Genomic DNA, 12896 nt, shown 5'->3' on the forward strand with positions numbered 1-12896 from the left:
CATAGCAACAATATATGATTCAAAAATATGCAGGTGGAATGTTCATGGAACCACAACTAATCCTCCCTGAACATTTGCATCATACAGCATTTCAAAAAACACTTCCAGACTAATGATATCAAAGTTGAAAGAGAATCCAGCAGTCACTCAAGTTGCAGAACGACCTGAAAGCAGCAGGAATGACAAATATAATGATAAAAAGAGAACAATAAGCAATGAACTGCACCACAATCATCTTAATTCTCACATCCCACGCAAAACTCCTCTGCTAAAAAAAGAACCACAGGGATATGCATCTAAACGCATTATACACAATATACAGTATTTTGGAACAATGTACTCTGGTCAAACGAAACAAAAAAACTCTTTAGCAAGAATTCAGCACATCATGTTAGGAGAAAGAAGAGTTGCCTGTATGAACGCCATACCCACAGTGAAGTATGGAGGTGGGGCTGCTTCTCCACATTTGGTACTGGGGAATTACACATCATCAAAGGAAACGAGCGAAGTTCCAGAACATTTAAGAGGAGAATTTAATCTCATCAGCCAAGAAACTGAATCTGGGGTGAAGCTGGATGTTTCAACAAGACAACAACCACAAACATACAGCCAAAATAACTCAAGAAGACCTTGGATGGCCTAGCCAATCTCCTGACATGAATCCCATTGAACATCTATGGAGGATTTTGAAAATGTGAGCCACCAGAGGGACCCTTTAAACCTAATGTACTTGAAGATGATTTGCCAAGAGGAATGGGCCAAAATTAAACCACAATGATGCTTCTTACCATATGATATCTCAAAGCTGTAGCTGCCAACAACAGTTTTGCTTCAAAATACTAAAATTGTTAATTTGTGGTGTCCAAATACTTTCCCCCCATCAATTAAATTTTTTCATTTTTTTAACATATCTTTTTTATGCATATGAATACATACTTTTTTGTTCATATTCGTATGTATAAAGTCAAAAGACGTTATGTTTGTAAATCTGAAGTGGATATATGCACTGGAAGTATATTAACAAAAAAAATGTCAGAATATTTATTTCCCCTCATTGCATCTGTGATTTCTGACCTTAAACTGAGAACAGCGGTGAATCTCCTTTTCTACTGTCTCTTGTAAAAGAGTTCTCCTCTGGTTGTTGTGAATCAGATAAATGTCCATTTGCAGAGTCTCATTAGGCTTCAGAAGACTTACACACAGTTTAGCCTCAGAGCCAGACTCTATTACTGCAGGAAATGTCACCATGAAATATCTAAAAAGAAAAAAAAAACATATTTTTTGAGATTTTTCTTTGTGCATGTGGTAGATGTGCAAGTTAAGAGACGTAAAATGGAAAAGTGAGGAAGTTTTTGTAAGATAAACTATTGTAGGTAGGTGACAGTAATCTATTAAACTCACTGAACTCAATCAGTACTAAACTGCAAAACTGTATAGAGACTGGTTACACTGACCTAAGTATTTATGTGTAATGTGTAATCAGTGCTGTTGTATAAGATCTCCAAGCAGGAGCAAATTTCTCCACTTGCTGTTTGTCAAACTAATTGCTGTTTATGAGACAAACTGGTACCACATGGCATTGCCATGTTAGTAATGTAAAGTTATTAAAGCTCCCTTTTTATGTTTAGGAAAAAGTAAGAACTGAAACAGACTAAGTGCTGAAAAAAATACTCTATGGTTCTAAGGTTCTGTGTGGTACTGTGAGAAATAGCTTGCAGAACCTTAATAAAGCTTTATAATCCTACAGTAACATGCACAATGGGGCAGTGCATGGCATATTTGTGCTCATGCTGTATCTCCTACTCGCACTTAATTATGGGTGCTACACAAGCAGAATTACTTCAGAGGCAGCAGGTGTAACATGTTTTGTGACGATAAGGCAGGGTAAAAGTGTGTGTGCTCAGTGTGGGTTTTATTGGGCTGAGTTAGATTTTTAGATTTTTAGTTAGATTTTTAAAAACTTTTTACATTTTGAGCACTGCAACATGCTTCAGAAAGGTGTCTGTTGTCTTACATTATAAATCCAACATGCAAGAGTTGGCTTGAATGATTTTAACCATAATAAACTCATAATAATTTGCTAAATGCAGTGCAAATAGGATATTGGACATTTAGTTGGAAACCAGAGTACCTGTAGGAATTTCACACAGACTTGGGGAGAACATGCGAAACTCCACACAGACAGTAACTTGAGCTCATCATTGAACTGGGAACCCTGGAGCTTTAACGTGGAAATGTTACCTGCTGCACAATCTTTTATTTACAGTTAAATTATTATTAATCAAAACTTCTCTTGATATGGGCCTTGGCAAAACTTTCCAAAAATGTATATCAAACAAAAGGTGCACTGCACGCATTAAGGAGAAAATGGACAGGTGCTGGATCATCCGCAGTTACATGTTTGCATGGTGAGACAGTTGACTGATGCAACATTTTATTACTGTGAATTAGCAAGCACAACTATGCTGGTTGTTTCATTGTGTAATGGATAATTAAGTCAGTTGTATTTAGTTAGTAATTGGGTAAAGATGCCTATTTAAGTGGAGTGACAGAAAGTAATTATCTGTAAAAACAGGTTGTAGGAAAGTAAGGACATTTAAGTCAATGCTTAAAGGGAGGAAAAAAATCTCCTTGCACTAAACAAAAACTACCTGCAGCATCTCGGACTCTGAACAGACGTTGGTTCATTGTGGAAATTTTCGTATTGACCCTGCCTGTTCTGACCCTGATATCCTGTCTAATAAACCTTGTGCACATGGGTCGTTATAACCTGTCCCCGGGTCCTCCGTTACATCACCCTTATTGGCTGCACAAAAATAGAGACTGTTAGGTGTACGTCTATTCATGGTAAACCCCTGTCAAATTAAAAAATAATCTGTAAAGTCAGTGATCATTTGATTAGCAACCCTATGTCACTAAGAGACTTGAGACCTTAGTTATTGTGAAATTATTGTGAACATTTCATTTCACACACACACACACACACACACCCCCATCCACACCCAATCAAACTATGAGGCGGAAGGAGCACTTCCAAGCCAAAATGTTTACACTACAACGGATCTTTACACTACAGATTCAGTGTAAAGTGTGTGCATACAGTATACACAATGTTACTGTATTTTCCTTTATAATTACTTACGGTCCTGAGGTTTGTCCATAAAGAGGAAGAAGGAGGAAGCAGGCTAGTAGCCATATTCTTATGTAGACTTTGTTGACCATCATTATGAAGTCCATTATAAATGCCAGATTCTGATGTTTAAAAGGATGAAAATACTCCAGCTTGCCTATCTACATTTGTACACAAAAGTCTCTTTTCATGCATTCTTGCACATACGTAAAACATTAAGTTGTCTTTGCTTTAGTAAGAACTTAAAAATCTATTAAACTATAAAGGCTATAAGCGTATGACTTTATCTTTTAAGACTGCGACCTCTTTGCTGGGAATACTAGTCCAGAGTTAGACTGTCACAAATGCGTCAGTGGGCGAGTCAAGCAGAAGACCCAGAGATTCGGCGTAGTGCGCATGCGTACTCTCCAGCGTGCGGCTCTTCACTGGGACGCAGTGACGTCACATGTACTAGTGGTGGGAAGTTCGGATCATTTTACCGACTCGGACCTTTGAGTCTCGTTCAGCAAAATGAACGAAGCTTTTTTCGAGTCATTTCGTTCATTTTAGCAAAATATAATTAAAATGTTACGTGTTACTTCCCTAACACATCTACTACTTACGCAAACGTTGATCACACTACAAACAAGACAAAACTATAATGCTCTAAGAAGCAGAAAACATTAATTCATTGTTTACCTGGATCTTTAGTCTATGATTAGCTCACCTTACCTCTTACCTGACAAATCTTCGGGTCTGAGTCGTTCGTTCATCACGTGACAGCCCCATATCCAATGCAGTCTGAGCCGGAAAGAGAATTGATTAGTTCATCTCTCGAGTCTTTCGAGTCGTTCGGTCTTTCGTAAATTAACTAATTTCTCTAGCCAGTGCTGTCGTGTCACGTGACAAAAGAACGAATGCATTGGTTAAGCTTATGGGGCTGTCACGTGATGAACGAACGCCTCAGACCCGAAGACTCGAAACAGGTGAACTAATTCCAGTACAGAACCTATAGGATGCTGCGCGACTGAACGAATCACTCCCCGAGATGACTCGTTCTTCCCGAGTCACATTAAAGATTCGTTCAAAATGAACGAATCGTTCAAGAACGACCCATCACTAACATGTACAGCTTTCATCTCCTCTCTTTCACACGAACCGTTATTTACCAAAGTCTCCTTTCATCATAGTTCAAGTTTCAGTGCAATGCCATCGTATTTACTGATCAAATGCAGCAGTAAAACTCGGTTTTAGTTTAATTTTTTGATTTTCGTATGGATATTTACTTTTGTATCGAGGTGTGTTGTATTTTGTACCAAATGTTCCTGTTAATGATTAAACTATTTACTTAATAATTCGGCTTGTAAGTATTTGATCAAATTCCCATTCTCATGCTAATGATCATGCTAATATTGGCTAGCGCCTCAATGGGATGTTTAATGTTATGTTAAGGCATAGCTAACTGCGGTCGGCGTGTTCATTTTTTTGTTTTGTTTTTTGTTTTGTTTTGTTTTTAATTCAATGAAAACCAAGAATATTACATTACAACATGCCATTCAAGTTACAGTCTACTCAATCAACCTAATAACAGGGGCTTAGACACAACATAATATTAACCAGGGGATTTAAGAAAAGAAAACAAAACAAAAGAAAAGAAAGGAAAAAAAGACACCTGACAAAGCTCTACAAGAAACATAGTAACTTTGTAAACACTACAGGTGCCACATCAGTGATAACAAAATTATCACAGGGGTATTAAGACTATTTTTTTTTATAACAAATTATATTTATCAAATATTGTCAACAAAAACACAGCTTTTTATTTTTAATTAAACAACAGGGCTTTTAGATATTGTACCATATAATTCTTAAATACTATAAATAGGGGGGAGATTTAAAAAAATCTGCATTTGTGGATAAAATGCTTAGCGAATAATATAATGTTATTTATCAAAACATGTATATGGCCTTCTTTTACATAGTTCCCATATTTAAGTTTTACAAAAGACAAGTTCAAAACAACTACCTTTTTGTGTGGTCACATTTTCCTTTAGATTACACACGGACATTTGGCACTTATAACTGATATACAGAATGAAATAATACGCTGTTTGAATGCCGTAGTTCTACAGTACAGATGGATTTTTCATTACAGTTAAAGTACCTAAGCTAGATCTAGACCATTAAAAATAAACCAATTACACTCAAATAGCTCACAGTGAGTGCTGTGCTGTCTGGAAAATATCCTGGTCTATATGGGTATCCAGTTGTGTTTCATAAGACATTTATTAATTATTTGGCCCCCTTAATGATAGACATGTCTCAGGAATCATTTGAGTACCTTAACCTTCCCCAGGCATCTATATCTATAATTTTAAGAAAAAAGACCCTTTATAATGTGGTTCTTCCCATCCAGTTTCGATATTGATTATAAACTATTAGTGTAGATGTTAGCTTTTTGTTTGGAATCAATTTTGACTTAAATTATCTGCCTTATTAGTGAGGGTACTCTTTGGTGTACTTAGAAATGTTGGCTTTGGAAAGCGATTTGTGATCTTGGTGAACATTATTTATTCTGCTCCACAAGCTTCAGTTGGGACCAATGATATAAGTTCTGAATACTTCCCCCTCTGTCGATCAACTAGGTAAAACTGCCGATTGAGCCCATTACATTTCGCCATAGTCATAGGAATTTCCTACCTGTTATGTGGTGTGTAGGTCTCAATGTGATTGTGAGTGCAGTATGACACAGAATAGACCACTGTATTTTTCACCACTAGAAATCCTTTACGATCACTTACGGTCCTGAGGTTTGTCCATAAACAGAGAGACGGAAGAAGCAGGCTAACAGTAGCCTTATCCTTATGTTGACCTGGCTGACCACCTTGGTGAAGTCCATTATGAATGCCAAATTATGATGTTTGATTCCTTTTTAAAAGGACACTCAGGCCAAAAGAGGTCCATCTGCTGTTGTCCTCTCAATAATGATTAACCATTTTGAGCGACATATTCGAAAGTTTGGTGATATATAGAAGCTTTTATGAAAATAAAAAGTATAATGCTTTATGTCTATTGTTACTATTGATGGTGCATAAAATATGAACAGGAAAGTAGGCAATAGATCACTTGAATGTTCATAATGGGATTAAGGCAACATTAACCCCTGCAGACTGTTATTTTTGCAGTTGCTGAACTGTCCCTACAAGCATTATGAAATATATTTATGTAGCATATGCATTAGGCAACAGTACTATAATTACTTTTTTTACATGCTCAACCAAGAAAGAAATATATTAAAAATTTCAGTGGCAACCTTGCACTTGTGAAGTACTGTCTAAATGTTTAATAGATGGACAGACCTCACAGCTTTTTTCTTGGCTTGCAAATCTTTCCCTGGAGAAGCAGAATTTAGTTCTAGTACTAAATAAATACGTAATTGTCTAAATAATGTAAAATGGGTGGGTTGAATTAAAAAAAACATAGCAGAGTGATACTCAGATTCTGGTTTAAAATATTTTCAACATTATCTCTGTCATTAGTCATTGTACTATCATATACTGTTTGCTTACAGTACACATACAGTCACTAACCTATTTCTTTTGTACACACTTCAAACAAACATCCTGCACACACAGGTATTGATCATTGAGTAAAAAAACAAACAAAAAAAACATACTATTTTCTTAAACAGTGGTACCGCACCAATATTTCAAAGCATTCTTGCATATATTAAAGCAAAGGCCAAGCATTTTAGATGCTGGCATTTTAGCAGCTGTTACAACTGTTACAACCAAATAGTAGCTATCCTTGATTTATTGAACATTAGTCATTCTAGCTGAACGTGACAGTTTACACAGTTTTGGCTTAGTACATAGACATATTGAATTTTTAACTAGATCAGTGATCTGGTGATGAAATGAAAAGACAAGCAGTGAAAATACACTGAAACTAATAAAAACTGGAGTATGGTTATTTGAGAGCTTGAAATGTTTCTACATTGCAATCAATATGCTTAACATATGTACACTCATAGAGCACTTTATTAGGAACACCTGTATACCTACTCATTCATGCAATTATCTAATCAGCCAATCGTCTGGCAGTGGTGCAATGCATAAAATCATGCAGACATGGGCCAGCACCTATGGGTAACGTTCACAACAATCATCAGAATGGGGGAAAAATGTGATCTCAGTGATTTTGCCTGTGGCATGATTGTTGGTGCCTGACGGGCTGGTTTGAGTATTTCTATAACTGCTGATCTCCTGGGATTTTCAAGCACAACAATCTCTAGAGTTTACTCAGAATGGTGCAATAAAGAAAAACATCCAGTGAGCGGCAGTTTTGCAGATGGAAACGTGTTGTTGATGAGAGAGATCAACATAGAATGGCCAGACTGTTTCGAGCTGACAGAAAGGATACAGTAACTCAGATAACCACTCTGTACAATTGTGGTGAGCAGAAAAGCATCTCAGAATGCACAACACATTGAACCTTGGGGTGGATGGGCTACAACAGCAGAAGACCACATCAGGTTCCACTTCTGTCAGCCAAGAATAGAAAGCTGAGGCTGTAGTGGGCAGAGGCTCACCAAAACTGGTGACTGATGAATCTCAATTTCTGCTGAGGAATACAGATGGTAGGGTCAGAATTTGGCACTAATAGTAAGAATCCAACCTGCCTTATGTTAACATTCCAAGCTGTTGGAGGTGGTGTAATGGTGTGGGGAATGTTTTCTTTGCACACTTTGGGCCTGTTAATACCAATCAACCATTGCCTGAATGTCACAGTCTATTTAAATATTGTTGCTGACCATGTGCACCCCTTCATGGCCACAATTTACTCATCTTCTAATGGCTTCTTCCAGCATTATAATGCACCATGTCACAAAGCAAAAGTCATCTCAAACTGGTTTCATGAACATGATAATGAGTTCAGTGTTCTTTAGTGGTCTCCCCAGTCACCAGATCTGAATTCAGCAGAACCCAGTTTGTATCTGGTAGAATGGGAGATTCACAGCATGACAGTGTGCCTGATAAATCTGAAGGAACTGCATGATACAATCATGTCAACATGAACCAGAATCTAGAAGGATCTTCAACGTCTCGTTCCATGCTACAAAGAATTGAGGCTGTTTTGAGACCAAAGAGAGGCCCTACCCAGTATTAGTAGGTCAGTGTTGAGCCAGTGTTTCTAATAAATTGCTCAGTGAATGTATATTACCATTTGGTACTTTTCCTCTGGTCATTCCCACTCTCCCACCCTTTTTTAAAATCTACTTTATTTCTTTATTTTTTTATATATTTCTCAAGGTATTTTATTTTGTACATCTTTGATGAGTATGTATACATAATAAGTGTGGGTATATTAATCAACATATTAATTAATGGATTGCTAGAACATTGCTGGATAATTTATATCAACTGACTGCCAGTTTTTTGTCTCCTATGAGTAAAGAGAAATGTTCTGTTTTATGCTGTTATATAGCAAAACCAGTAATAATAATAATAATAAAAAAACTGCTTTCATGGTCTGTTAGTTTTGGTTAATGGTTATCCTAAATAGAAATCTGTTTGACTACCTATATATGCTGATAGTGGTGCCAGTGGGATTTAGGCCATGATTCCTTCATCTGTACCGAAGGAGATGATTTCAAAGCTTCAATTTCCATGCTAATACCACCATCGACCTCACTGTAACTAGCTGAGCTGAGTTTCTGCATAGTATAGCTGCACACAACCACTAACTACTGACGGAAATAAAACAAAATACAGTACCAATCAACAAATTAACACCAGAGTTATTAAACACATCAGAAATATTTCAATATAAACATATGTGCTTCCTAAAAATTATAACAGATACAAATATATTAAGAATATTCACTAACAGGGTTTAGTACATTAACAATAGCCGTCAATATTCCCTCTATTTTTACTATGAATACAGCATGATTATGTTTTTTTTTTTAAAGTCAATGATTTTTGCTAATGTTCATTTACCAACACCTACTAGATAGAGTAGATACCTAGATATTGAGATTTGAGACCTTAGTTATATTTGCAATACATAAATCAAAAAAGTCTCAAAAAAGACTTACAGTTTGAAAGTTTAATTTCATACACGCACACACACACACACACACACACACACACATACTCACTATTTGAGAAGGAATGAGACAAGATCTTAATTTTACAAGCCAAAATACTTGTATCTATTGAGTAAGGAGACAGGTTCAGAGTAAAATATGGTCCTTATGGCCTTGAGGTTAGTCCATAAACAGAATGAAAGAGGAAGGAAGTAGCCTTATCCCAGTGTGAACCCGACTGACCATCTTGATGAAGTCCATTGCAAATGCCAATCTCTGATGTGTGATTTCCTTTTTAAAAGGACACTCAGCCCAAAAGAGGTCCATCTGCTGTTATCTCTCACTAATGATTAACCATTTTGAGCAACATATTCCAGCTGCACTGCAAATGCTATAAATTAAACTGTTGTGATATGTAGTTGGTTTTTAAAACAATACATAACATCTACAAACATAAGCAGTATAATGCCTTTTGTCTAATGATTCTAATGATGGTCAATAGACAAAGTAGGCAATGGGTCGATAGCAGACTTGTTTCTTGATGAAATAAACCAGCATAGCTGTCTATACAAGCAGTATGAAATATATTTATGTAGCATATGCATTAGGAACCACATTATTATAATATCTGGTATTTTATTGCTCTTCCAAGAAAGGCATGTATGATGAGTTTATGAAGTGGTAACCTTGCATTTATGAAATAGTGTCTAAACTGTAGGGAAAATTTAGCTCATTTAGATTAAGCTGATGTATTCTCCACCAAAATATGTAGGACATTAGCAGATCAGCTCAAAAGGGGAAATTTGTGAACTTAATATTTTAATAGCTGATCAACTATTTGTCCAGCGATAAGTTGAAACGAGTGTGTTTATTAATTGTGCATGGGATATTACCTCCGTGGCCACTGGCAATAATATCTTAAATATAGTGAAACACTATATTGAGAGCACAGTAACAAGATCGGCAGTTTAAGGCAATAAATTTGAAGCACAGAGACACAAGACACTGGCCTTTAAACATCAGACGAGACTTTATTATACTAAGCTACTATTCTAAAACACAGAAACTAATCTAACACAAACACACACACACACACAAACAGGGGTGAAAATGGCTTTGAAAAGAGAGTGAATGAAATTCCAAGTTACTAGCAGTTTCTCAGACCATGACCTGAATGAACCATCAACTTATCAGTTATTTTAATATTCGCTTCGTTTAGAAGGGCTTTAAACTTGTATTAAATGCACCAGTTCAGCGAGAATCTGGAGGTACTATACTTGCGTTTGTGTTGCCAGGGATTCCCTCGTTGCGTTGTTGTTTGGAAGGAGTTTCCGGCGATGTTGATTGGTCGGCGGTCTGGTTGGCCTTATGTAGCGTCTCGAAAGACCAATGAGGAAGATAAACAGAGTGAGGCGCGAACCCGGCGGAGTCTCATAGGCGGGTTGCAAAACTTTGAAGAGTGGTTCACAGCGGTGCGAAGCCGAGAGTTGGAAGCTTTGCAAGAACCAGTCTGGATGCAGTCTCGGAGCAAGCGTGATCTCCTTGTGATGAACTTCTAAAGCTCTTGGTTGATGAGACTTCCTTCAGATGTGGATGGAGACTCTTGCAGAGATGTAGTGGATGAGACTCCAAAGATGTGTTGAATTCTCTCAAAGATGGATAGGATGAGACTCTTGCAGAGGTGTTGTGGATGAGACTCAGAGTTTCCTTTGTGTCAGGGGGTTTTAACCCTTTCCAGTTGGGCTGACCCCAAAGTGTTTGCTCCAATCAGCAGGATCTTGGGGCAGGGTGTAAACTGTATTCTCCTCCTCTGACACTAATTAACATTCTGGTCTCTGAGTTATGTGCTTTACAAACTTTGCATAAGGTTAAGTTAGAACTTTGTTAAGGAATTTGGTAACATGCATGTAATACATCGTACTCAACTTTACATTATACCAACCCTTAGGAAATTCAATAGTGATCACACACATACCAAACATGACATACCTGGTGTTATTGATACACACACGAACACTATGGTCCGTGTTAAACGATCAAAAAGCATCATAATGACCTGGTGGCTATAAGCATGACACACATACGGAATGACATTAAAAGAGGCAACAAGTTTCCAAACTATGGTGCATCATCTTAAAAGTCATTGTCCTTATAGGAGATGTAAAGTAGCCTTATGCAGTCTGTTAAAGCTGGGTTCTGTGGAATGTGTGAAGGGTGGTAAACTTTGTGTTCCTGGGGAGAACAAAGGTCTCATTCCATGAGGGTCCTTGGGTGAGTTCCCCCCCTCCTTTTCTGTAGTTATCAGTTTTAGCATCGTGTTGCATCGTGTTTAGCCATCTGGTCTTGGCCAGCAACCTAGATCAATAAGTTTGACAGAGGTTCCTCTTGGCTAAGAGGGTTCATCCTCTGGTCAGGGATGTCCTATCAGTTGCTGATTGTTCACAGGGCAGTTGAAATCCAGCAATCAGTAAACAAGTGGTACTTAACTTGGGTCTGCAAAGTCTGGAAGCAGGATTCCTAGCTTTATGGCTTCTTTGCTTTCCTTGCCTGTTCACTTCAGATCCTACAAAACGTTTAATAAATAGATAGAAGTTACAGTTTTTTTTTTTTGGCTGCCAAATCTTTCCCTTCAGTGTCACATATGGCAGAATTTAATTCTAGTACTAAATAAATAAATACTTGTCTTAAAATCTGCATATACTATTTAAAAGTCTAAAAACAAAATAGAAATGTAAACTGTGTGCGCTGAATGAAAGCATCATTCTGGTTTAAAATATGTTCAACGTTATCTCTGTTATTAGTCATTGTACTATCATACACTGTTTACAGTAAACATACAGTCACTAACCTCTTTCTTTTGTACACGCTTCAAACAAACATCAAACAACACACAGGTAACTGCCTTGATCATTGCATAATTTATTTGAGAAAAAATCTACCATGTAATAATTTCCTTAAACACTGTTTCAGATCATTCTTGCAAATATTAAAGCAATTTTTTTATTGATAGCATTTAGCAGGTGCTACAACTCTTTTTGATATGAATTATACCAATCCTTGATTTAGTAGCCATCCTTGGTTTATTGACCCTTGAGTGAACAGACATTAATCATTCTAGCCGAACATGACAGTTTACACAGTTTTGGCTTAGTACATAGATATGATGAACTTTTAACTAAATCAATGATCTGATGATGAAAGGAAAAGACAAGCAGTCAGCCAAATATACTGAATAACAAAAACTGACTTATGGTTATTTAGGAGGTTGAAATCAGAATGTTATGTGACGAGTGAGACCACAGAGAGGGCTGAACACAAGCACTCAGAGGCAGTTGTGTGAGGAACATGCTCTTTATTTACAAAGATGGTGCAATAAAAATGTGGGAGTGAAGTTGTGGGTGGGCAGTGCAGTGGTGTGTGGCAGGTGTTTTCCTGGTGAGCAGCGCAGCGAGCAGGCAGCAGCGGCGCAATGGTGTGACGGAGGGTGCACGGCGGACACACTCAGGCAGTGTAGAGGTCAGTGCACAGAGAGGGAGGCTTGTCTTCCTTGTTGATATCTCTGTCTGGCGAATACAGAGAGAAAACAATTAGTACCGTTGCACACCTCACCTACCTCTGCTGAAGAGCCAGGTCGTACTTGAGCTCCTCCACAGCCCACTTGATGGCCAGGCCTTCTCTCCCCATGGCGGCGTAGTT

The 12896-nt window shown here is 37.5% G+C and overlaps 1 protein-coding gene across 4 annotated transcripts in view; it reads right to left on the bottom strand.

Moving 5' to 3' along the window:
- LOC113532707 (alpha-2-macroglobulin-like) overlaps window positions 1–11521 on the bottom strand; it is a 34621-nt gene extending 23100 nt beyond the window's left edge. Inside the window, exons 1-2 of one of the 4 annotated variants that reach the window (XM_034310468.2) lie at window positions 10478–11521; window positions 1075–1255 (exon numbers count right to left, since the gene is read on the bottom strand). In XM_034310468.2, the coding sequence (XP_034166359.2) occupies window positions 1075–1248 (174 nt within the window). In that variant the 5' untranslated portion in view covers window positions 1249–1255; window positions 10478–11521. Of the gene's footprint in view, window positions 1–1074; window positions 1256–3142; window positions 3676–3848; window positions 3966–10477 lie in introns of those variants that run through there. The other 3 variants (XM_034310466.2, XM_026924240.3, XM_053239560.1) reach the window with 3 other exon arrangements.
- Window positions 11522–12896: the final 1375 nt, after the last annotated feature.

The sequence above is a fragment of the Pangasianodon hypophthalmus genome, chromosome 14 (assembly GCF_027358585.1).
Source record: "Pangasianodon hypophthalmus isolate fPanHyp1 chromosome 14, fPanHyp1.pri, whole genome shotgun sequence".
NCBI lineage: Eukaryota > Metazoa > Chordata > Actinopteri > Siluriformes > Pangasiidae > Pangasianodon > Pangasianodon hypophthalmus.